General features: G+C 34.8%; 1 protein-coding gene across 6 annotated transcripts in view; it reads left to right on the top strand.

Annotated features, from left to right (window-relative positions):
- The window catches only part of LOC128555184 (trans-Golgi network integral membrane protein 2-like), a 59,588-nt gene extending 33,514 nt beyond the window's left edge, over positions 1-26,074 (top strand). For 4 of the 6 annotated variants that reach the window (XM_053536782.1, XM_053536780.1, XM_053536785.1 and 1 more), the window contains 4 exons: positions 8,049-8,102; positions 10,709-10,762; positions 14,096-14,217; positions 20,530-26,074. In XM_053536782.1, coding sequence (XP_053392757.1) covers positions 8,049-8,102; positions 10,709-10,762; positions 14,096-14,217; positions 20,530-20,667 — 368 coding nt within the window. In that variant the 3' untranslated portion in view covers positions 20,668-26,074. The remainder of the gene's footprint in view (positions 1-8,048; positions 8,103-10,708; positions 10,763-14,095; positions 14,218-20,529) is intronic. The other 2 variants (XM_053536783.1, XM_053536781.1) reach the window with 1 other exon arrangement.
- The last annotated feature ends 244 nt before the right edge of the window (positions 26,075-26,318 follow it).

Below are 26,318 nucleotides of genomic sequence, written 5' to 3'. Positions count from 1 at the left end.
CATCATCAAGTAAATAATGGAAAGTTTTTCCATTGCAGATTTTTTCCCCTTTCTTGTTGTTATTGTTATTGTCTTCTTTTTTATCATTATTATTATTATTTTATAGCAAAAAGATGTTTTTTAGTGTTATACAGTATTTCACGTATAAATGACGTCATCAGTGACGTCACAATTAGAAACTCTAATAACGTTATTTCCACCATGACGTTAAAATACTTGTTTCTAGATGTATCAGCATTATAAGATTTTATCCTTCTTATTATTTAATTACAGAAAACCATAGTCCATTGAGAGAAATTTACAGCATTCCTAACTTTAATCTGCGCATTTTGATAGGGAGAGAAAAAAAATGAAGATACGAAATACTAGTAATTTCTTTTTGCACAAAGCCCTCAATATATCCTTGATATACAAGCACGTTCAACAACTTGAACAAGTAAGTTACAGTGTTGAGATGACCCCTCAAATTTGACTGAATTAGAGTACATGTACGTTTACATTTCTTTGTCCATTTCCGTGATTAAGGTCTTATAGGAATGAGGTTTGCAAACCAAACCTGGTAAACAGGTAGCTTTCATAGAGAGCAATTATTTTATTTCATTAGAAATGGTCAAGGTCATTGTTACTAAACATAGAATAGCAGTTTTCAGTCAATAATTTAAAATGTGTAGCTTTCAAAAACACTGAAATTGAAATGCATTTGAGTGCTTTTTGTATTGAGAGAATGTTCCTTCAAGGGTGGAAGCTTTATCCTGTTTGAGGGAAGATTATACAGTTCAATGAATTAGCTTGTTTTCATTGGGTCAATTCGTTTCACTTTTGCGGCGTACGCCGTTTCGCAGCGTACAACCGGCTAGGCGTTCGTTTGGCTTGCCAGCTATGCCCGGGTCTATCCGGCGTACGCCGAGTGCGCCGGTCTTGCGAGATAGGCTAACCGGCAAATCATATATTTTCGCGATACAAAATTGAGTAAACATTTGAATATTTGGGTTAGTACCAGTAAATGTAGAACCATGCTGCAAGAACTATTTGCTAACTTATTTGGAAAAGGCCGCAAGAGAAAATCATAATAAATTGGAAATTTATTTATTTTACTTTTTGTTTGTTTTTGCAGCTCTCGTGGCTGGCGTACGCCTAAATGTTCGTTTTATTAATAAACCGGCGAGATTTTTTTCTTGCCGCCCACGTGACTGGCGTGGCCCGGGTTGAGTGAAACGAATTGGCCCATGGATTGTCTGCATGAACAAGCAACTTAGTTTCAATTCTTTTATCTTGATAAATGGAAATCCTGACAGTCTTATCCCAACAAAATTGCAAAATAACAAAATATTGTACTCTTGGAATTTAATGATTTCACATTGTTTTTTTTTAGCTCACCTTAGCATGAAGTGCTCATGATGAGGTATTGTGATCACGCTGTGTCCGTCGTCCGTCCATGCGTGCGTCAAATTGTCCGTCATCAACATTTGTGTTTAAACGACATCTTCAAAACCACTGAATGAATTTTGACGAAACTTGGCCATTATGTTCCTTGGGTGGTCCTCTACTAAGTTGTTCCGCTTGTTTGCACATAGTGACTGCCAGAGCTAAAAATAGAAAAAACTTCAAACGACATCTCCTGAACCGATCGTCCGATTTTGAAATAATTTCACACAAATGGTCCTTGTGTGACCCTCTACCAAATTTGTTCAAATTATTTTGATTCCTCAAAAAACATGGCCGCCAGAGGGCGTGGTCTCTTTTCCCTATATGTATATCGCGGGCTTAGCGCAAAACGGTTGTAACTGACATTTTTCACAAAAATCACTTTTTTACATATTTCAACCTATTTTGCATGTCTACATAATCCTGTAAAATATTAGGTTTGAATGCTGAAGATTTATGTGTTATTTTATTTTTTTTGCCAAAAGGTTGTATCTGCAAGTGCGGTTTTGTTTTTGTGCAAAAGGGTTGTAACTGCCACTTACAACTGTTTTGCACAAAAATGTATTATAAACAAGTAAAAAGGGAACTAAATTATGTTGATGACATCACCAGTGACATCATTTGTTTTGTTTGTCTGGTGGGTGTTAGAGGTGGTCCAATTAATGCAATATGTAATACATAATAATGGAAATATTACAATGTAACTATTCTAGCTTGGTTTATTGCACCTTATTAGTTATGTTCCTATTTAGTTGTTAACATTTTAGCGAAATATTGATGCAGAACAAAAGTAAATATAATATGACATTGGAAAAACAATTACATATAGCTTTCTACTGTAAAGATATCTCCTACTCCATATATTTATATTCAAGATGTGGTAGCATCATAGTAAATACAAGGGCGTATCAATGGGAATTAGATCACACACACTATTTTTTTTCAGCAAAGCTTGCATTTTTCACTTTGAAAGTCCATTCTTTGAGGTTTTTCGGCATGCTAGGCCCATCTACCTGCATTTCCGTACAATAAAACAGATATTACAAAATACAGGGTGGTGGTCTAGTGGATAAGTTGTCGTCTGCTCAATCCAAGGGTCATGGTCACGACCATGACTTCTCATATGACACCTGTACTGGTTTTTCCAGGAAGCGGACTCGAGAGTGGTTCAAATAAACTTGAAGCTTTCATCACAACTGAACTAAAACAAATTATTATAAACTAAAATACAGAAGTACAAGAGGGGGTACATATAGAGTTAACTCAGTATGGGATATCAATTTAGGAACCATTTGAATAATTTACAAGTACTGACTGAAACAATCACAATTAAGGTTCAGATATTTTTACAAACATTTCAAACTGTACCAAATGGTTATTCGTTTAAAATGTTGTATGGTGCAGTGGCAGTCTTGGAGAAGCTGTGGCTCTCATACATAAATCTGAATATACTTTTCCTGTTATTGCATCTACTTGTGACAAAGATTTTAAGCAATTTGAACTCATGAATTGTAATTTGAGTATCAGTGGATTTTCTGCACAAGTGAAAGTGATATATAGGTCACCACCAATGAAACAAAATGGTTTACAAACTAGTATGTTTCTATAGGAAGAATGCATGGTCTGCTTTTCTGGGCAGATATGCTACAGTTAATAATGATGTCATCATTGTGGGACACATGAATATCTTGATATTCTATCAGATATCGATAGAGATGATGTCAGATTTACCAGTGTACTTCAGTCATGTGGCATGCATCAACATGTGATTGGGCCTACCCATGCCCATGGCCATACATTAAATGTTGTTATAACAAGGGATAGCAGCAGAATAATACTGGGTGTCAAGGTCATCGATCCAGGTCTTTATGACGATACTGGTAATACGGCACAAGACCATTATGGCATTATTATTATTATTATACTAGATTTATTCATTTCAATGCCTGTGCCATAAAACCAGCACTGGTTGGAAGATGGTTTCTTTTTATGAAACTTATAATGCTCTGTTGAAGTATGTTCTTTCAGACAAGGTATCTCAGCGTCCCTTGTACTAAATACATTTCCAGAAGGCACAGACCTAGCTGTTTGTGGTTTACAGACGAGCTTCATGGGGCTATACATTAAAAAGGCAAGCTTGAGCCGAATGGAATAAATGTAACATTAACAATCAACCATCCATGTGCTACTATAAATACATTCCTTATTCAGGCCAGACTTAACTTCTCTGATAAGGTAAAGTCATGTGGCACTGACCACAAAGGTTTGGCCAAGATAACCAAACGCCAGGAGACAGTCAAGATGCTGCCTGTGCCCCCAACACATCGTCAAAGGAACTTGCGCAGAAGTTTAGTGACTTTCATTGATAAATCGAAAACATTTGGAGTGACATTATTTCCCGTAGTCAGACTGATTCCGATTTAGCAGACTTTACATGTTCAGAGCATCAGAAGTAGAAAAATGTCTTATAGATTTAACTGCTGCAACAACAGAAGAGGTAAAACAAATCATGCAAAATCTCCAAACAAATTCCGTGAACTCGACCCTTTACCATCATGGCTTTTGAAAAAAATGTTTTAATGAGCTCTTGCCATCGATAACAAACAATGGAATTATGTTATATACCAAAAGAATTTAAGAGTGCAAGGATAAGACCTCAGCTTAAGAAACCAGGTCTTGAACCAAGTATTCTCAAAAGCCTGTGTCTAAGCTCCCTTTCATTAAAAAAAATCTTAGAAAAGGTAGTAGATGTGCATCTTCAGGGGCACTTGAGTGAAATTAAGCAATATGAGGGACTGCAGTCTGTGTATATAAAGTTTCATTCACCTGTGTCAGAATGGTATCTTCACATCTCTTGACCAAAAATCTAAAAAGTCTTTGTGCTACTTATCTGTCTACAGCTTTCGACATGAATGACCATCACACACTGTTACACAGACTTGAATATCAATTTGGAGTCACAGACAAAGCACATGAATGGATGTCATCATATCTAAAAGACACTATCAAACTGTGTGGTTGATTCTGAGTTGTTGACACCTTTAATGATGAAGTGCAGTGTGCCCCAAGGATCAGTACCTTTTCAAATAAACTCCAAATCGCAGGAAATAACTTCTTGATTTAACAATTTTTCTGGGGGAGGCCCCCTATACCCCCAGACCTACCCCACACATTGTTTCAAACCTCCTACACACACCCACTTCCAGAAATTTCTGGAAATACAGCCAGGATTTATTTAAAGGGTGTAGACTTTCGATTTTGAAATGTTATATTGCAGATGAAGCTTTTCAACAGAAAAAAATCCCTACAGTCTTAAAGACGATCTACTTGCATGTTGTTGTTTCAAATATTGAATAAAAAACAAATCATTGCATTAATTTAAAACAGTTGATTCAATATCAAAGTGCACTGACTTATTAATGCGATTATTGGACCCTTCCATCCTTATATATTTAATAAGTCCATTTGACATATATTAAAGTTATTTTTATCTGTCAAATGCAGCTTTTTCTATAGGAACAGTGTAAATCCTGATTACACACCACATTCTTTGTCATCTGATCAGATTGTACACTCTTTGCAGATGCCCTTTTTGATTGATGCTAGGCAAAAATGGGTTCTGGATAAATATAATTTTAATCAGCTATCATATTAACCGTAATTATGCTAATATAATTAAGTTAAATTAAATATAGCTATAAATGTTTATTTCTGTTGCAAAGGTTGTTTCACAGCATAAAAATACTAAAGTTACAATATGGGTGTGTTTCATATTCATATTGTTTAGTCAACAAAAACAGCACTAACTGGTAGTTAGGTAAGTAAATCTGAAATAAAAAAATATATTGATTACTCAGAATTGAAAAATTCACATAAATTATTGAAAAAAAAACATCATTTTCATTTCAGATACAACCGTTTTGCATTTAAATATTTTCCCAAAATCTCTACATTTTAAGTGCAAAACAGTTGTAACTGACAGATACAACCGTTTTGCACTGAAACATTTTCCCCAAATCTCTGCAATTTAAGTGCAAAATGGCTGTAACTGACATTTTAACAAATATTTCTTTTTTAATGCAAGAACAGAGCTAGTGCTGATAATATGTTAAACAAAATGCAAAAATAGGTTTCCATGCAATAAAACTTGGTTTGAATGATGAAAGTTAAAAAAATTGTTAAGTTTTATTGTCTTCCTGTAAAATTTTCAAAATTGCAGTTACAACCGTTTTGCGCTAAGCCCGCGATATATTTGAAACATTAAAAATCTTCTATTGTGAAACTGCTGGCCCAATTTTAGAATAATTTTGCACAAATGGTTCTTGTGTGACCCTCTACCAAGATTGTTCAAATTTTTCCGATTCATCAAAAAACATGGCTGCCAGGGGATGTGGTCACTTTTCCTCTTTGAATTAATAATAGCTAGAGCCTTGATATTTGGCGTGTGATATCAGATTTATAATGTCTACCATAATTGTACAATTTATTGCCCTAGGTTCAAAAGTGTGTGTGGCATGTATATAATATAGGCTAACATAGAAGAAACCTAATCCTGTACTTTTGAAGCATTGTACACAGGTGAGCGCTTTAGGGTCAGTGACCCTCTTGTTTTTAATGTGGCCAAAAATTTGTCTTAATTAGGTCCTACACTTGTCATAAAGCTAAAATATCCCTGCTTAAAAAACTTGAAAATTCAAGCTTTCATGAAACAGGCCTTTTATTAGTTAGTTATCAGTAGCCTTTGTTCTACATTTACTGCTGAGAATAATCACAGATAATGCTAAACAACTGTACAAGCACCTGGCAGGGGGTGGGGTTGGGGGAGGAAGTAGGGGTTGGGGGCAGGTATTCAGTTAGTGTTTTCTGTCTTATTCTCAGCACTGTACTCCTTATGGTGTAGATACAGTACAAACAAGTGGGATATGCTTGCATTAGATGTTGCTGACTAACATAAAAATCATCCAGGTTGGCACCACATATTTTGTTGTTAAAGTTCTGTGACAGGAAATTTCCAAAATTATATCCTGCATTTGCTAAGTCTTTAAATAACTTTATAAGTAGGAATTTTCATTTGGAAGCTATCATGAATAGAATTATTATATTCTTGTTATTTCAGACTTTGTATGTATATATTTGAAATATTGAAAAACGATGTTTTTAAGATTTTATAATGTTGTTTTTTTTCCCCCTCTTTTATTTGGAGCCTTAATGTTAAATGAAGTCCTTTAAGTATACTGTATATTGCTAGAAATGGTTTCAGAATTTTACTTCTTTTAAAATTTGTTGTCTAAAATTGCTTAAATTGATAAAAAAATCTCCAGATACTTGCTTACTCACTCACGGAATGGATTTTCTGTGACACAAGATGAAATATAAATATAAATACTTTATTCATTTTGCCCAAATATGGAAAGAGGTACTGTGAATCATTTCAGGGTTTTACATTGAATTTAGGATAGTTGTTTTATTAAGATGCTGATTGAGACTTGGTCACCAGGATAATCAGAACATTTAATAGTCTTAAATGCTGTCAGAACATTGTGCCAGCCTGTTGTTGTTTGGAATTGAAATTTTAAATGTGATACATATAGGGTTGAGTGCCCATAAATTTTAACTATTTTTTTTTTTTTACATTTTTTGCTCACCTGAGCATAAAGTGTTCATGATGTCCATTTTGTAAATCTATAAAGGGCCTCCGTGGCCGAGTGGTTAAGGTCGCTGACTTTAAATCACTTGCCCATCATTGATGTATTCGAGCCTTGCTCGGTGGCTTTGAATTCTTTATGTGAGGAAGCCATCCAGCTGGCTTACTGAAGGTCGGTGGTTCTACCCGGGTGCCCGCTCATGATGAAATAGTGCATGGAAGGGCACCTGGGATCTTCCTCCTCCATCAAAGCTGGACAGTCGCCATATGACCTATAATTGTGTCAGTGCGATGTTAAAACCTGACAAAATAAATAAATAAACTAAATCTATATAAAACTTGATACTCTATAAATCTATGGGAAACTTGATACTCTATAAATCTATGGGAAACTTCATACTCTATAAATCTCTATAAATCTATGGGAAACTTCATACCCTATAAATCTATGGGAAACTTCATACTCTATAAATCTATGGGAAACTTCATAAGTCTACAGCAATCTTCATGTTCTTTATATGCTGTATTTTCATCCACAGCAATCATTTGTGTTTATACGAAAATATTTCCTGTCTCTACATTTTTATTGCCAACATTGCCTTTTAGACAATATAATGGTAAAATAATAAGAATTTTAATGACAGTGAAATAATAGATATATGTCTCTTGAAAAAAAAAAGAAGTTCATTTAATACTGAAACATTGTAAAAAGTTTTCATGTCTTTGGATATAAATAGCTTACATTGGTTTTTTAAATGTTGTCAGTAGCAAGTAATGTTGCTTCTTTATAATTAATTTTGATTGTAACTAATTTTTTTTGCATTTCAAGACTTGTTTGTATATTCATTGAACAGAATGAGAATTAATTGGGAAAAAAACAACAACAAAAACAACACTTTTAGTATGTTACATATATATGCCTTGTACCTTATGTGTTTTTTGTTTGACAGTAATAAGTTGTATTGTCTTTTTTTGTCAGATTATATGCCAGATTATGTGTTTAAAGACCCAGTACCATTCGAAAATCAGCTAGGTAATTTAGTACAATATGTAGAGGGATACTTTACCTACTAATCAATGCACATTATGTTCCTGAGGGAAACCATACCTGATACTGTAGTACATTCTATCTATCATCAAACACTGTATATGGACCCAGATTATTTCACATCTTTTTTGGTTTCAGAAACTGCTATCCTGCCTCCTGTGGGCTTGTTATATATTGTGAAAATACCCTGATTTTGTTTCTAAGTTAAAGTATACTAAATGTACAATATCAAGAATTGTATCATGGTTTACCTTCAGTGTCATTATAACTGTTAACTTCTGTCTGTAATATTCTTCAACTAAGGAAGAGGCATGGCTATAAGCCATACTCTAACTAAGTTAGAGGACATGTCTTAGGTCCCACTTACATATAGAATACTGTAGGGAAATGCTGACCTTTCTAAAGATAAAAAATGATGACAAAAATTTTGGCTTGAAATTTCTCTGTAATTATGGCTGAATACCTCAGAAACAAGCAGATGGATCTACATCTTGTTTGTCTAATAATAGACAAAATTTTGTGGGGATGGGGCCCTTAGATTTGCCCTTGTCAGTTAGAATGTCCATATGTTTGTCTGACTAGCATATCTCAAAAAGCATTAAAACCTCACAGGACTATTATTCAGCATATAAAGTTGTGCACCTGGTGGTTTAATAGGGATTTCACTCATCCAGACCACAGAGTTATGGCCCTTGACTTTGTAAAAAAGATTCATCTAAAGGGCCTAAAATTTTGTTTTTTGCATGTTTCTCAAGTAAAATTTGACCTAGTATTACAAAATATTATATGAATATTAATGTAGCATGTAAAGTTGAGCACCCGGGGTTTTGTTTGAAATTTCACACAGCCAGACCAGTGTTTTAGCCCTTTACTTAGTCATGAATTTGCTTTAAATATCATTTGACTTACAGGCATAAAATATTATAGGTATGAAGTTCTTTTACGGATTTCATTCAGCCAGACCACAGTTATGGTCCTTGATTAGGGGAAAATACAGCTTTAAAGTTTGGGTTGCATATATATCAAAAATAATCAGCAACAGTCATTAAACCATGTACAGTGACAGGATGTGGGGGCACCAGTGTCAACTTGCATGAGGTCCGTATTTTTCATATTCGTCTAGCAAAAAATCAAACACAACAATTGTATTTTATATGTCCAATTTTCAAAGTGTAGAAGATTTTAAAAAAATATGGTTTGATCAAAATTCAACACTTTTGAAAAAGTTGACATATATTATATACAGAATTACCTTAAACAACATATTGCCAAAGTCTGGACAGACACTAAATTATAACTGCTTTATTTTTCATATTTTGTTGCTTGAAACCTTGTTACATTTTTTGCACTCTTTATTATCTGTTAATTTTAGTTTGTCTATTTCTTGGTTCTATTTGCTGTGGTAGTTAGGTATTGTTGAATGTCTCTGTGTAAAGTGTTACTGTTTATAGATGGTAACATACTGTGAAATCAGATACTTTGTGAGGATTCATGATGTTAAAATTCTTGGATTGATACAACTGCGAAAAACATGAAAGTAGTCCCTCACATAGACCTTGCCAAGGATAGTTTAGAAATAAAGCAGAAGTAAGTCCCTCACAAAGATTTCTGATTTCACAGTGGCTGCAAATATTTTACAATGTTATTTGAATGTTTTTGCCATATGATTTCAATGTTTTTGCCATATGATATTGAAGAAGAGGAACTAGGTCAAGGAAACATTTAAATGAATGTGTCGGAAGTCTATCTCGTGGTTTAAGAGGTTAACAGGAATATAATAACAACATGATATTAAAGTGAAACTTGCTTTAAGAACATTGACATTTTCTGTCTCTGATCAAATACAATTCAGTGAGCATGTAGGATGTATTTATTTTCTTGCAAGGTGTTTGACCTCCGCAGTACTTTCTGTGTTGAGAAGTTGTCACTTATGTAAGCTATTACAAAAACCGATAAGTACAGATATTCTCTCAGAAAAACTAAGTTTTTTCAGAAACAGTCATCTTTAAGTAATCCTAGGGTTATGTTTAGCATAAACACGTTAAATAAAATCTTTAATGAAATACTGTTGTAGAGAAAATAACATCTGTGACATATGTTTGTCAAAGAAGTATATATGTATGTATGTAATATCAATTTATTTACATTCTTATGAATTTTGCAGGGTATTTGTCACGTACAATTTTTTGTTTCGTTAAATAGTATATTAGAACTAATGTAAAATATGACTGGTTAGCTGTGTAGGAAGTACACAAGTCTAGAGATCTGGAGGTCACAGATTTGAACTTTGGGCACAAAGGTCGGCATGACAATTTGGAGGACGGCACTGTCATTTTTACTTTGCCTTTGATTTATTGCCTGACAAGTTTATGAATGGTATGAAATGCAGGAAATCTTGACACTTATACACAGTTGAAATCTGCACTTTTGGGGAAAGTGTGTGTGTTTGCTGGGGGGGTGGGGTGGTGTCATGCTGAAGTACTTATTTTGAGGAGCATGTTCAGGGTCTGACAACATGCAATTTTTGTCCACAGTACTGTTTTGCATTTCCAGACATGATTATTATTGTTGATCAATTTTCTTTTTTTCAGATAAACCAGCTGAAAGTGTTGATCTCAATAAGAAACCAGAGCAAACAAAATTAGGTGAGTAATAGATTGAAACATTCTTACATTCTTCACCATTTAATGCAGTGCTATAGAATCTGAAACATGCTGCTGTAAAGAATGAAAAGTTTACTAAAGGTTTATTTCAGAATAAAATGAGTCAAAGAATTATATTTTAGTTTGACTGTAAAACATACATGGAGAGCTATCCTACTTGTCTTAGTCTGCAAGTCTGTGTCCAGCGTTGACTTCCATTTTATTTCTGTAATTACATTATAGTGACTTATTTGTGTGATATAAACGTCTGTCCTTATCACCCATATCATGATGTAATGGCTGTAACTCTTGTACCAGTGTTTCATGATTTATGCCCCCTTTTTACTTAGAATTGCAGGTTAATGTTTAGATGCTCTTTCACTCTAGCTCTGTTATTATGTTTGCTCTTACTAGGGGAAACATACTATTTCTTCCCATATCTGCCTGATTTGTCACAAAATAATTGTGTAGGATTTAGATTAACTTATATATGTAGAAATCTGTTGGAGTTGGTGGGTGAAACTTTGGTAGCAGACTGATGAAGGAAACAGTCGATAAAAAACATTGCTGCAGATCCAAGCAGTTGCGAAACTGTTAAAGGCCCGGTCACACCGCCAGAACTTTGTTGGAGCGTTCCTTCAACGGTAGGGAGAGGGGGGCGGAATTTAGACAACGCTCGTCACCGCGCACAAAATGGGAAAAAAATCGAAAACACGGGCGTTGCCTTAGAGGTGCACTGCTGAAGCCGGCGTTGCTTTAGCGTTGGTTTAACGGTAGCGAGCGTTGGTTTAGCGGTGACGCGAGCGTTGATAGAGCGGCGTTCCGTGCATGCATGCGTTGGCTCGGTGGGGTTTTAAAGTTGGTTTAGCGGTATACCGCTTTTGACTACGGAGCTGAACGGATCGCTTTGATAGAAGCAGCGGTGGTCCAGCGTTCAAGATTTCTGCGTTGGCCTAGCGGACCCAAGCGTCCACGAACTTGCGTCTAGCGGTGCCAAACTTGACTGGGCGTTGTTAGAGCGGTGGTGAACTTTGCCGGAGCGGAAAATTGCCTGCTCCTCACCGCTCGCAATATTTTGTGCAGCTCAAAACTTTCGGAGCGGTAGGAGGGACCATCAGCGGTGGCCGAGCGTATACGGCGTTGCCTTAACGGGGGCCAACTTCTGTTAAACGGTGGTGAACGGTAACGAGCGGTGATGAAATTTTTTCACCGCTCCAGGAACGCTCCAACAAAGTTCGGTCGGTGTGACCTTGCCTTAACCTTTAGCCTGCTGGCGGCAACTAATTTTGCCTTTATGACCAGTGCAGACCAAGATCAGCCTGCTTGTCTGTGCATCTGTGAACACCCGAATCGAATAATAAATGATATTGCCCATATTGAATAATAGACCAGTCCATTTTAGAAATTTAGAAATGTAAAGGTTAAAAATAAACAGTAGACTGTTTTAGGTCATTGATTGAGGCAAAGAAGGAAAAGGATTAGAAGACTGCATTCAAAAGTTACAAATTCAGTTGTTTCCAGAAGACACTGTGCATTTGCTCATTCTTCCTAGTTTTCCATAGTTTTGTTTTAGGGAAACTGCCTTTTTTGCAGAAAATAAGTCAGTACTAGGACGATTCCAGGAAACCTATTTTCCAGAAGGTTGTCAGTTTTTTTTCTCCGTTAATAGGCCCTTCTCCTCAGAAAATTTCTTTTAAATCTTGCAGATTTTCCCCAAAAATTGACTTTACATCAGGTTTTATTTTATTCCTCTTTGCCCAAATACTGAGCTATTTTCCCCCAAATCGCAGGCTTGGCCCCTTCCCCTCCTGGTAAAATAAACTTGGTTGTCTTGCTGCTATTATATGCCTGAACTGCTGTTGAAGCATGCTGTTAAATCCAACTCGTGAAAGGAAATGGCTCAAGTTGTACTTATGAAAACCTAAACTGACCAATGTTCTGGATACATAATTTTCTTTTTAGTGTAGAATGAAATAACTACTATAATATTATACTCATAAAGAGATATATTGATGAAACAGTTGATCGAGAAGTGATGGAATCAGTATGTGATGATACAATGAAATATTTCTAGGTGATAGAATGATTAGAAATAGTTACTTTAAAGGTGAGTGAATGAAACAGTGATTCCATTGGTGATACTGTGTTATAGGTACTATTAAGGTGAGAGAATGAAATAGCTACTTTAAAGGTGAGTGAATGAAACAGTGATTCCATAGGTGATACAGTGTTACAGGTACTGTAAGTGTACTTACATTAGCACAGCTAAATTTTAGCGCAAACGCCTTAAATTGAGTAGTTTCGACTTATTAGCGCGTACCTGTATTAGCGCAGTATCATCAGCGCTAAAATAGCCAATTGGTGGCTGAATGGCATTCGTAATGAAATCGACCAGGCAAATAAACATAAACATGCATAGGTCTACAGTATGGCATAAAATCTACATTCGTTTAGATGAGTTAATCTGTATACTGTAAATGTGTACATGTATACAGTTCAGAATGGTGATAATTGTTTGTTTTCAAATTTACACTTGGTTTTCAAAGCAGTAAAATGTTGTAGTGACACTCGTAATTACCGTGACCGGACAAACTGGCGATCTACTCCGAAGGTGTTATATACCATGTTTTCGGACAATGGCGAAGATAAAAAAACTGCATATAATTTACAAAAATAGATGACTTTTGTACTAATATTCAAACAGGTTGAATTATTCTATTCAAAACTTTCTGCAGAATAATAGTTAGGAATGCAGTTATTGTCATATTTACGCAATAAGTATATATTTCTCTGTGTTATGTTGCATTGTAATTACGGTATTTTCAGTACTATAAATATCACTTTTTTTAAGAAAAGCCTTTCAATTCAGTCTAATATTAGCGCTAGACATGAATTATAGCGCATGTCCGATCCCGCAAATTGCGCGAAAATTAGTACTCCGCTAAAATTAATACATTTACAGTACTATAAAGGTGAGAGAATGAAATAGTTGATCTAAAGTTGAGTGAATGAAGGTGATATGATGAAATAGTTGTTCTAAAGATGATGCAATGAAATAACTAATGTAGAGGTGAAAGAGTTACTGTGAGTTAGATGCAGCAAATATAGATAAAGGTTAGAGAAGGAAACAGTTATTCTGAAGGTGATACAATCAGGTTTTGATTAAGAAGATATCATTGCAATTTTTGACACATACTTTCTTAGCTTAGAACATCAATCAGTATGTAAATAAACTTAAATGATAGTAGTTATTTCTAATCTCAATGTTTCGTAACATTATATAAAAAAAGTTTAAGTAAAATAACGTGGTGTTAGTATACAATATTTTAATTTCAGATAAATCTGTTGGTTATGCAGCTGATGATGAGGAGAGTTCTGGCGGTCACTTTATGGCATATTTCCTGGTCTTTATTGTACTTTCGATTGCTGGATATATCATCTTCCATAACAAACAAAAGGTGGGACTCTTTATTCTGTAGTGAATACAAGTTTTATGCAAGGTCAGTTTAAATTCAAGTTGCATTGAGTGGACTGTATTCCACATTTAAAACAGTTGCTTTCATGGCCAGGTGCGAGCCTTACTCGCGGGCATTGAATTCTTCATGTGAGAAAGCCATCCAGCTGGCTTATGGAAGGTTAGTAGTTCTACCAAGGTTCCAGCTCATGATAAAATAATGCACTGAGGGGCACCTGGGGTCTTCCTCTACCATCAAAGCTCAAAAGTCGGCATATGACCTGTAATTGTGTCAGTGCAATGTTCAACCTAACAAAACCAACAAACAGTAGTTTTGGCACTCGCATAGCTACCCTGTAACATATCTAGGCTATTGCCTCACCAGTAGAAATATAATAAAAAGCAAAAATATTTTTTTATCACATATATATTTTAAATATTTTTAGTTATAAAAGAAAGGAATTTATTTGTTTTAAAAGGAGGTCTGGTGTTAAATCTGAAGTGTATGATAAAAAAATGGTAGAAAGTTTACAAGTTGTCAAAAATGTTTTCATGGTACTAAGCTTTTGGATGTTGGATGTCCGTCATCTGTCATTTGTTCATCCCTCATCTGTCGACAAATTCTTTAAAGAACTTGAAATCTAGTTTTAAACAAACGTCACAATGTTGTTCCTTCAGCAATCCACTTTCAGATTTATTCAAATCTGGGTCACCCATGAAGAATTCTGGTTGCCCTGGAAACTACAGGAAAAACTTAGGTTTAACAGTTCTTTTCTCATATTGGCAGCATCAAAATCAGGCCAGTAGTTTCTAAAGAGAAGATGGTTAAAGCTTCTACTAAACCGGATATCTGTCTAAATCAGTTTTTTACTTGTTCCCAATGTTCTTCTCTGTATTTGATCCCGAAGACCATTTACCATCATTGTTTTAAATACTGGACAACTTTCACATAAAAGAATGTAATAAAACCATTTAAAAAATACCTCCGAAAACCAGATATTATATTGTTAGATCCTTAAATATCTGACACAAAAACCTTGCTAGACCCACACTAATAACCGTCTACCAGTGTTGTACAAGTTGTTCTGACATTTTGGAAAAATGGTTGCCAGAGCTAAAATAGTACAATCATTGTCTTTAAAACTGTGGGTTCAGTTTTGAAATTATTTCACCAAAATGTTCTTTGAGGAACCACCAAGTAGATAATGTAAGCTTGAAATAGAAATTTAGAGCTGAAAATAGAAATGTCTTCAAGAGACATGTTCTCTGGTTCAGATTTAAAATAATTCCACAGAAATGTATTATTTAGAGACCATCCTCCAGATTGTTCAAATTTGTAAGGATCATCAGAAAAAGTGGACCCCTGACCAAAACAACAGAAACTCTTAAGATGTCATCGTCTTTCAAAGTGCTTATCGAATCTTAAAATAAGTTCACACAGTTTTCTTTTGGTGACCCAATGCCAAGTTAAATCTTCCAGTGTGTCAAACATATATATGTACACACACAAACAGTGGAGACTTTTAGATTCTTTCTATCAGAAACCACTGGCCAAGTTTGATACTAATTTCAAAGATATTTCTCTTGCTTCACCCATTCAACCCAACTTTGAATCACTGGTGAGCGATTTAGGGTTGTTATATCCTCTTATTGCTTTTTAAAGTGGATACAGTGAAAAAGTCTTAATTTTTGCTGTATGTTTCTATCTTGAAACAGGTAAACAGGACGTTAGTGTATAAGGTTAGATAATATCTATGTTTTAACTGTAGGGAAATGGGCTGGCATGATAAAATCAGTGATGTAACAAATTTATTTTCATATTGCAAAGTAGAAGAGTTAAATTTCTAATCCTATTTTTAAAGATCTGATTTTTTAGCTATGAATTAGATTGATGTTTGTACTGGTACAGGCATTTTCAGTTGGAGTTACCTCTTTAAAGTGTGCCCCTTGTGTTAATTTTAATGAGTTATACAGTATGCAATCTTGTGCGCGCCTAACCTCCTGAACCCTTGCACACAATTTAATGAAACTTCACACAAGTGATCAGTACCAATCCATGTTGTGCATGGTGCATGTTACGCTCTTTCAGATAAATATTCTGAAGAGTTATGTGACTGTTTTTTTTTTTTTACTTTGCTATATACATATAATCCACATACGTATGCAATCTTGTGTGCGTCAAATTGCAAAGTAATGTGTCAACGCCTGTGGTGGATATATTCATCACCTTCAGTGATATCTGTAGTTTAATATAGGCACATAAAGTTATTGAGGCAAACATCATTTGATACAGAGTTGTAGGTATATTAATTTTATTAAGGCAAACATTGTTTGATATAAGCATGCAAAAATCATTTGATATGTAGTAGTTGTAGGGTATACTGTATAAGTGGATAATCCGTGGGTCGAAAAGTTAGCAAATTTCAAATCAAGACATGGAACATGCAGAAATATTAGTGAATTTTCGATTCTCAAATTTAGTAAAAATATAACGCCGAAAAAATCACAAATTTGTCTGGTGTAATAACTGCAGGTCATTATCTGAAATTAAAAAGGCAGATTATATCCCACATATTTTAGTACTGGAATTGCACAGATATGTACAAAAGACAGAATACAGAAATAAATGATTTTGCTCAAATAGTCAATATTTATAATGTTATATATACTAATTCTGCTATTTATGTATATGCATAACATGGAATCAGTTTTTCACACTGGTGTTTCTCCTGTTATTGTACATTTGTTTTGCTGGTTGGCTCATATTTAGGCTGAAAGAAATATTAGCGAATATTGTCACTTTGTGAAATACGCTTGTATTTCCATGTCATGAACTTAACCACTTATACACTATTAATTTATTTGGGCAAACATCATTTGATATAGGTATGTTTGTATTAAAACTTCCTCATAATGAACATATTAGAAGCAAATGTCATGCCATCCCATGGTGTACCAGCATGTTAGTATTAATGGTAGAGTTTGCTTACAAAGAGAGGAAGGAGTCTGCGACTGTTAGGTGGGGAAAATGTAGCTTATGTTTGGGCAAAAATGAATAGAAATTGTGATATAAAGACCGTTTTAGGGAAAACAGCATGTTTTGATAGAAAGGGTAAGACACCCATAATTAATGACTTTTGCTACAGAAGGAAAAATAGCCCTGGATTTACCTGACGAGGGAAAGATTTCATGATACTGAAAAAGTTTCATCAGCTGAAAACTCATTCAAAGTTGTACACTAAATATGACTTCAAAGTGACTTCAGTTACATACATATTCCATTTTTTAGCTGATAGGGAGGTTTGTCATAACCAGCAGATGACCCCTATTGATTTTGAGGTCAGTAGGTAGAAGGTCAAGGTCACAGTCACCCGGAACAGTTGAACGGTTTCCGGACAATAACTCTAAAACACTTGGGCCTAGTATCATGAAATTTGATAGGGAGGTTGGTCATGACCAGCAGATGACCCCTATTTACTTTGAGGTCAGTAGGTCAAAGGTCAAGGTCACAGTGACCTGGAACAGTTAAACCCTTTTCGTTGTGTGCATCGTTCTAGTAATACAATAGATATATAAGACAGAAATTTGATTATTTAAAAAAAAGAAGAAATTATTGTTCATATTATGTAGATTTTGCAGGTGCTATATCTGCAAAACACTTTAAAAGTTCTTTTGCATTTTGGTTTATTGTTATTTTTTCAAGTACATTTAATTTTGTATGATTTTATTATGCCCCCGAAGGGAGGCATATAGTTTTTGAACCGTCTGTCTGTCTGTCTGTCAGTCTGTCGGTCTGTCCGCAGTTTTCGTGTCCGGTCCATATCTTTGTCATCGATAGATGGATTTTCAAATAACTTGGCAGGAATGTGTACCACAGTAAGACGACGTGCAGTGCGCAAGACCCAGGTCCGTAGCTCAAAAGTCAAGGTCACACTTAGACGTTAAAGGATAGTGCATTGATGGGCGTGTCCGGTCCATATCTTTGTCATCGATGGATGGATTTTCAAATAACTTGGCATGAATGTGTACCACAATAAGACAACGTGTCACACGCAAGACCCAGGTCCGTAGCTCAAAGGTCAAGGTCACACTTAGACGTTAAAGATCATTTTTCATGATAGTGCATTGATGGGCATGTCCGGTCCATATCTTTGTCATTCATGCATGGATTTTAAAATAACTATTCATGAATGTGTGACACAGTAAGACGATGTGTCGGGCGCAAGACCCAGCTCCATAGGTCAAAGGTCCTAAACTCTAACATCGGCCATAACTATTCATTCAAAGTGCCATCGGGGGCATATGTCATCCTATGGAGACAGCTCTTGTTCTGCTTGTTTTGCTTCATCTGGTATTTTGAAATCATTGGGTGTGGAAATATTCTTATTATAATAATATGTAAAACTTCACACAAATATTTTAAACTAGTTAGACTGATGGTGGTTAGATATGTTATGGTTGTGATTTTACAACAGGTGTACAGTGAACCCTCAAGATATATAACCAGTTTCAAATTGATTGATTTATCATGTTGTCCGACTATAAAAGTTAATAATTTTGGATATTTCACATAATCTTCTCTAAGACACTGTACTAATTAAATCTCACATATTTTCCCTGAGATCGTTGGTAAAGTTCAAGTATTTTCACAGAGACAGGCTAAATTTCACCTTTTTTTTTGGAGAAAGCTAATGTGCATACTAGTGAAATTATCAGTTATGCAGACTTCTACAGATAAACAATGAGACCAAAATACACAAAAGTAAAGTGTTAAATATCAGTATTTTCTTTCTTCTTTCAATATAAAATACATTTGGAGGGTCATGTACGTCAAATATGGATAAAAAAATTGTACTTGAACGGACAGAGATAAACAAAATTGAGATTGTAGCTGTTAAAACATTAAATTACACGAAATACAAAAATTGCTGAGGTTCATCTAATTTGAATTTACCCTGGTAACAAGGTAACCTACCTCCTTAATTGGAAATACACATAGCCAGACCAGAGTAATAGCCCTTTACTGAGTCAAAAACACTGCATATAAAGGTCATAAAAGTTTGTGTTGCATGTAGCTCAAAAACTGTCTGACCTAGGGTTAAGAAATATCATGGGAGTATGATCTAGCATGTGCAGTAGTTTTGTTTGAGATTTCATCAAGTTATAGCCCAGGACTAAGTCAAACACATACAATAAAGGGAAAAAAGTTTGTGTTGTATACATCTTTTAACAATTTGACCAAAGATCATGAAACGTTATAGGAATATTAGTCAGCATGACTTGTGAAGTTGTGCACCTGGGTTTTAATTTCAGATTTCTGTTGGTCAGACCAGAGTTATGGCCCATGATGTAGTCAAAAAATATGCATTAAGGGTATACAAGTTTGTATTGCGTGCATCTCAAAAAGTATTTGACTTGGAGTCATAACACATTAAAGAATTGTAAAGCATGTAAGGTTGTACTCCTAGTGTTCTTCAGAATTTTACTCAACCAGACCAGATTTATTGCCATTGACTTAGTGAAAAATACACACAAAGTGCTGAAAGGTTTGTTTTGTATGTATCTTAAAAGTATATGACCTAAAGCCCTGCGCTTAAATATTTTGCATGTAGATTTGTGTAGTGGTCCCTTACTGTTTTGTACAAATCATGTCTCTATAATGGTTAAAATTGTCCCCACCTACTTGTTTTGCATACTCATAAAATCTTCTTGTCTGATGTTGCAAGACTCGGAGCTTTAACATTTGAAACATAGCATTGTTAAGTGGTCTTCTACCAAAGTCAATCAGATCTAGCCCAAGAGGATATAAAAAAAAAAAAAAACTGAAGGAGTAAAGCTTAGATGTTTGGCATAAAGCATTTTAGAGGTCCTGCATCAAGAAATCATATACGTATTTGAGTTAGGTGAGCGACATAGGGCAGTCATGGTCCTCTTGCATCTCAAACTCAGTAGTTGAATATCCAACAAAATCATATTGACTGTATTTGTGAAAAGGTGATTACTGTGATTAGTGTTTGGAGTCTCTGAAGGTGAACAAAAATTACATTCACTGTATACTGTGGAATCATTAATATTCGTGGGGGACTAATTTTCGTGGATTTCGTGGTTGAGTCAATCCACGATATTTAATCCCAACGAACAAGTAAAATTCCCGTTCATTTTATGTTCAAAAGTTGAAATCCACGAATTCATATCACCACGAAATTGCCGTTCTGACCAAAACCATGAAATTTCATGCCCACGAAATTAAATGATTTCACAGTATTATATTTACTGCATGAAAATATATTTGAAAATGTTGTTTTTGTGTCCTCAGATAATTGCGTTGGTCATTGAGGGTAAGACTGGTAAAGGAGGTCGGCGACCAAACACTAAGGATTACAAGCAGCTGAAGACTGAGGATGTGATGCCGTCGCTTGAGAAATCCGCATACAGCAAGGACTATGTGTTCTAATGTTCCGGCAGTATGGCTTGCGGAATGAATCAATCCTGACAGAAATCCACCTTGAACAATCTCATGCTATATATGATGCTACAAATATTGTAAAATACTCAATGTACATCAACATGTGTTACATGATGGGCTTTGATCACCTGGTATTGATAATGATATATATATATGTATATTATATTGATGTTAATACTATTGTTTCGCTGCAGTTTCGTAACTAGCTTCAGTGGTGGGTAAATTCTACATAATGGTTTGCTCCAATAGGGATCACTGGTGAAATTGCATATTTGTCAAATAGATGCAGAAATGCTCGTTGTAATTGTGGGAAAATTTAATGTTGAAGCATTCCAATTTACTTGCACAAACATTCTCAGAAATATGACATTCAATTTACTAGTAAGTACAATAATATGTTAAATGTAGTCTAGGAGTGCTATAGTACTTATTTGTTGAATCAGTCAGCTGACGGGGTTAGGGCGGGTAGGAATAGAAAAAAAATCAAAACCAGAATTATCTTTAGGTTTTTAATCAACAGTGTGATATTTCTCAAAATAAACATGTTTGACAGAAGTCTATCACATAGTTACAGCTGTGTTTTAAATGCTTTTTGTTGTTTAATGAAGGATTCATCCTATTGTTTATAAAAGTGTGATCTATTATTGTACATTCCTGGCTACATAGCTTCATTTTTTATTGAGCGTATAGAAATGTTGTTATTGTTTTTGTTGGAAACAAAGATCTTGATGTTTAAGCAACACTTTCACCAAATTCTCAAGTTGAAAAACATGCTTGCCACAAAATTTTCACCATTATTGTTTTTATTTCCCATGAAAGATAAAGAATTTAGATATTTTGAAAGCAATTTGACCAGTTGCAAATAACGTAAGCTTTTTTTTGTCTTGACTAGATAGAGGTCATTCTAACTTACCTTGACATTGTAGGTAAATCAGTTATTTCAACAAGGTTAGAAGTTTGACAATGTTGGTGAGTTATTGTAAATCAGTTATTTTCATCAGGTTAACCTTTAGCATGCTAGATAAATTGTCGTCTGCTGGAAATGTCGTCTGCTAAAATTGTAAAGTTCATTCAATTTGCTCCAAAATTGGAAGAAATATTGTCAGAGTAGCAAACAGCTTGGAACCTGATCAGACGCCGATTTAATCGGCGTCTGATCTGGTTCCAAGCTGTTTGCAAAGGCTGTTAAATTCGCCTGCAGCAGGCTAAGGGTTAAAAAGATCAACAATGTTAGTAAAAGTACTTAAAAATTGGTTATTTTAACGAGGCTAAAAATTGGACAGTATTAGTTGAATTACTATTTTGAAGTTAAAAGTTGGGACAATATTAGTTGAATTATTATTATGAGACTAAAAGTTGGACAGTGTTAGTTGAATAACTATTTAGGAAGCAAGAAGTTGGATAATGTTAGTAAAAAAACTTTAAAATCAGTTATTTTAACAAGGCTAATAGTACCGGTATGTTGATTAAGAACTCAAAATTAGTAGGCAAGGTAGTATAGCCAACTTGTTAAACATGTAGGAATATCAGTTTGCAAATAAAAGGTACGCGACCATTTGCTTTTCCTGCATTTTGGAGATTGTAGAAGAGAATATTTTCATTGACAGATTTTTTTGTAGGATTTGTAGGACCAAATCTACCAGTGTGTGTGATTTAGCTTGCTTATATTAGTAGGACTATGATTATTTGTGCCATTTTTTATCATTTTATACGTAGTCTTGCAGTATTTGGGACCTGCTTTGTGTAGAGTAGATGAGAGCAGATCAGATGCCTTGGTAATTTTATTAATGCATAATAAAGCAATGAATATCACTGTCAGTTGGTTTGTTGACTCCCAGTAAATAATGTTAGAATTTCAATAGGCCTATCTCTCTCATAGTTTTGTTTTTAAATTAATGCTTGCTTATGATTTTTTTTATTTTAATTACTTGTGTTATAATATAGTCTTCTTTAAGATGTTCCTTGACTTTGTGTCAGGTTTTAATCTCAGAAATGTGTTAAACTAGGTATTTGAGCTTTAGATAGGAAAGTGTGATGAGTGTAGTATTGTGGTGATGGTCAGTATGGAAAAAATATAGGCTATGTATAAAGCTTGGATATAGTCCTCACTTTATGTAATATGTCTGCACATGCTGATCCTAATCTGGAGCTTTAACTGGATCTGGATGTCTTAAACTGTTTATGAACAAGTAGAAATATCAAGGTCTGTTATTTTATTCAGGGTACTTGACAGATTTACAAGTTGAAAAACCTGTAGCTTTCAGAATTGGTTCACCAAATTGTAGCTTATCAGACTGGTTCACAGATATGTTGCTTTCAGACTGGTTCACAGGCATGTTGCTTATCAGACTGGTTTACAATGGAAACACAGTAAATAATATGTTTGTTAGCTATTCACTTGTAATAAGATTATAAAAGAAAAAAAAAACTATTGAGGATTTTTGCCACAGTTTTTACAAGAAAGTTTGAATTTTGACTCCATATTCTTTGACATTCATCTTTGGTCATTGAATACTATATCGAAAATAGAAATCTGGTCATTTTGGCAAGATTGTTTATATGATAAATGTGGAATGTACAGTAAGTATTCGATAAGAATACAGAAAAACATTTTTTTTATTTGATAGATACACATTGCATTATATTTTTCATATGCAATCATTATGCTTGTTCATTGCTAAACATTCTGTGATATATTTTGATCTTTTTAATTCCATGAGATATGTTGTCAGGCAAATCATTACTGTTTGCTGAAGCATTCCTACGGTTAGATCTGCATTATCCATAACAATGTTTTTCCTGGATTTCACTTTTATCGTAAGTTACTTCAATTGATACAATAACCATTCTAAACAACTTCGAGGGTGAATGGAGGAACTTTTCACATGTTCAAAAAATCTTGATTAGTTTTTGAAGTAGACTATTGGCTAATTTCACCATGTCAGTTAGTATCTTAAAATTTGACTAGGAGGTAGCTTTTGTAATGTTAAATTATTCAAAGCCAAGTTTGTACCAACATTGTTACATTACTAGGAAATTCTTGAAGTAATCATTTGTCTTTGTGCACATATTTATTCTAAAAGTGCTCAAAGCTGGTAAAAGAAATAGTTTTATTTTTCTATCACATGTGATATTGGTAAACTATAAATTATAAAAGACAGTAGATTATCTGCATTACAGGAAAATTTGATCTGCAGATGTCTTTCTTTGACGGAAAAATCTTCTTTGTTATTTTTTATATTGTAAAAAAGTCCTAGTTCTATGAAAATTTATTTATTTCTTTTGTTACTGTGTTGGAAATACAGTGAGTTACAGCACTAGTACTTGCTACTGTAAATAAGATTTTTTTTGAATTTTGATATATTTGTGGCGAATATTATATACAATAACTAGAAATTTAAGGTGTGTAACCCCACCAGATCCATACACTTTATCCATTGTTTTATCTTTAAAGATACATGTCAGTCTGTAGTAACATGTAAACTGTCATTTAAGTCTGGTAGCTTACCACCGTTTCAGCCATTAACAGTTAGTTCCTTTGGTATACATTATGGAGCGTTGCTTTAATCCGAACCAAGTTTACTGTAAGTAAACAGACCAACATTAAAATGTAAATTGGCAACCAAATAACATGTAAGCATTTCTTGTTAAGGCAAAAAGCCAGATACAAATAACTGAACAGAAGTTATTTCAAACTTTGGTAGCCCAGGAACTATACTTGTATTTTATTTATTTAAATGCATTTCGTATTCACCACATTTTGCTCAATTGATAAAACAATCACTGTTCTTTGTCCCTGTTAACATTTTGTTGTGTGATTAACATATTTCATAACAGAGCTATTGTTTTATGTTTGTTTTCGTTTGTTGAAATTAGTGTGCATAACAGTCTGGTACTTGCCCCTTTTATATTGATAGAGGGATTGCAGACAAATGGTTTAAATGAGCAGTGCCATGGGAAACCAACATAGTAGCTTTGCGACCAGCATGGATCCAGACCAGCCTGCGCATCTGCGCAGTCTGGTCAGGATCCATGCTGTTTGCTACCAGTTTCTCTGATTGCAATAGGCTTCGAAAGCAAACAGCATGGATCCTGACCAGACTGCGCGGATGCCCAGGCTGGTCTGGATCCATGCTGGTCGCAAAGCCACTATGTTGGTTTTCTCATGGCACGGCTCAAAAACATTTGTAGCGGAAGGGTGAGGAGTTTGTGTAATATAGTTCAGTTGTTTCTCCATGGAGATACACCTGTTATATTTCAAAGGTAATTTGAGCCGTGCCATGAGAAAACCAACATAGTGGCATTGCGACCAGCATGGATCCAGACCAGCCTGCACATCCGCGCAGTCTGGTCAGGATCCATGCTGTTTGCTTTTAAAGCCTATTGGAATTGGAGAAACTGTTAGCGAACAGCATGGATCCTGACCAGACTGCGCAGATGCGCAGTCTGGTCGGGATCCATGCTGGTCGCACACCCACTATGTTTGTTTTCTCATGGCACGGCTCATTTATCTACTTACCTGTAATCTGCTACAAGCATTTAGAGGAAAGGTATTCTCATCCAGATTGTAACAGCTTACATTGGCTGGCAATTACTATCACAGTCTAATTTTATCATCATATTATAGGCAAATGTGAATATCAAACATAGTACATTTGAATCCCGTCAAAGATGACCAAAAGGTTATTGCATGGGTTTTCTGTGAGAACACTCAAACTGATAGTTTTCTACGACTGAACCCTCAAACACATTCTCACACCAATAGTTTTCTGGATTATCATTAAGCTGCCTCATTTATTTTCTAGTAAAGGCAGAGGAAACTTTGGAGTAGAGATGTTGGTAGAAATTAATAAATCTGACATAAAGACAAGTTGAATATACTCTGTTTGATATACATGCAGTATCCTAAGATTCTACGGAAACGTTTATAACATCGTGAAGCATTTCTTTGTATATTTCTACACATGCAGTTGAAACTCCCTATCTCAAAGTTCAAGGGATGTGTATGTTATTTTGAGATACGCGAAATTTGATTTGAAATTATTTTTTTTTGCACATATTTTTTGGACTGTACTTGAAAACGTCTTCAAGATTGCCGGAATTTTGAATTAAGCATACTGGAGATACGTAATTTCAGCTGTATGTAAAAACTTGCTTGACAAATGTACACTGGATAATGGTCCTTGCGCTACTGGCATTGTTAGTGTTTTGTTTGTTGTTTTATGTCTCTTTGTATATCTTTGCACAAGTACACATAGAAGGTATGTTATGTTTAATGTTTTTTTTATGTTTACTTGCCCTCTGTTTATTTTAACACTATGGGTTATTTAATAAGTTCGTATTTTTGTAAATATTGGTTTGCATATCATGATGTGAATAAAGAGGTTAAAATACAGTGTTTATTACAAATTTTGTTTTATTTTACCTGTGATGGAAGGTTTTTGACCCTCTTTAGGTCAGTTATACAAATTATATGGAAGGCTATCCAGGTTGCCTCGGTATTGAAACTGGACATCCACATCGGCATCCAAAGCATAGTTCAAGATTTCATGCTCACACATTCGCTTTAGACTTGAAGTATTTGTTCCTCATCTTATAACAATGGGTGCATTACTCTGAAAGTTACAACCCTGTTATAC

Source organism: Mercenaria mercenaria, chromosome 2 (genome assembly GCF_021730395.1).
Source record: "Mercenaria mercenaria strain notata chromosome 2, MADL_Memer_1, whole genome shotgun sequence".
Lineage (NCBI taxonomy): Eukaryota > Metazoa > Mollusca > Bivalvia > Venerida > Veneridae > Mercenaria > Mercenaria mercenaria.
The sequence above is the reverse complement of the archived record's forward strand: the minus strand, read 5'-3'. Positions and strand labels throughout refer to the sequence as shown.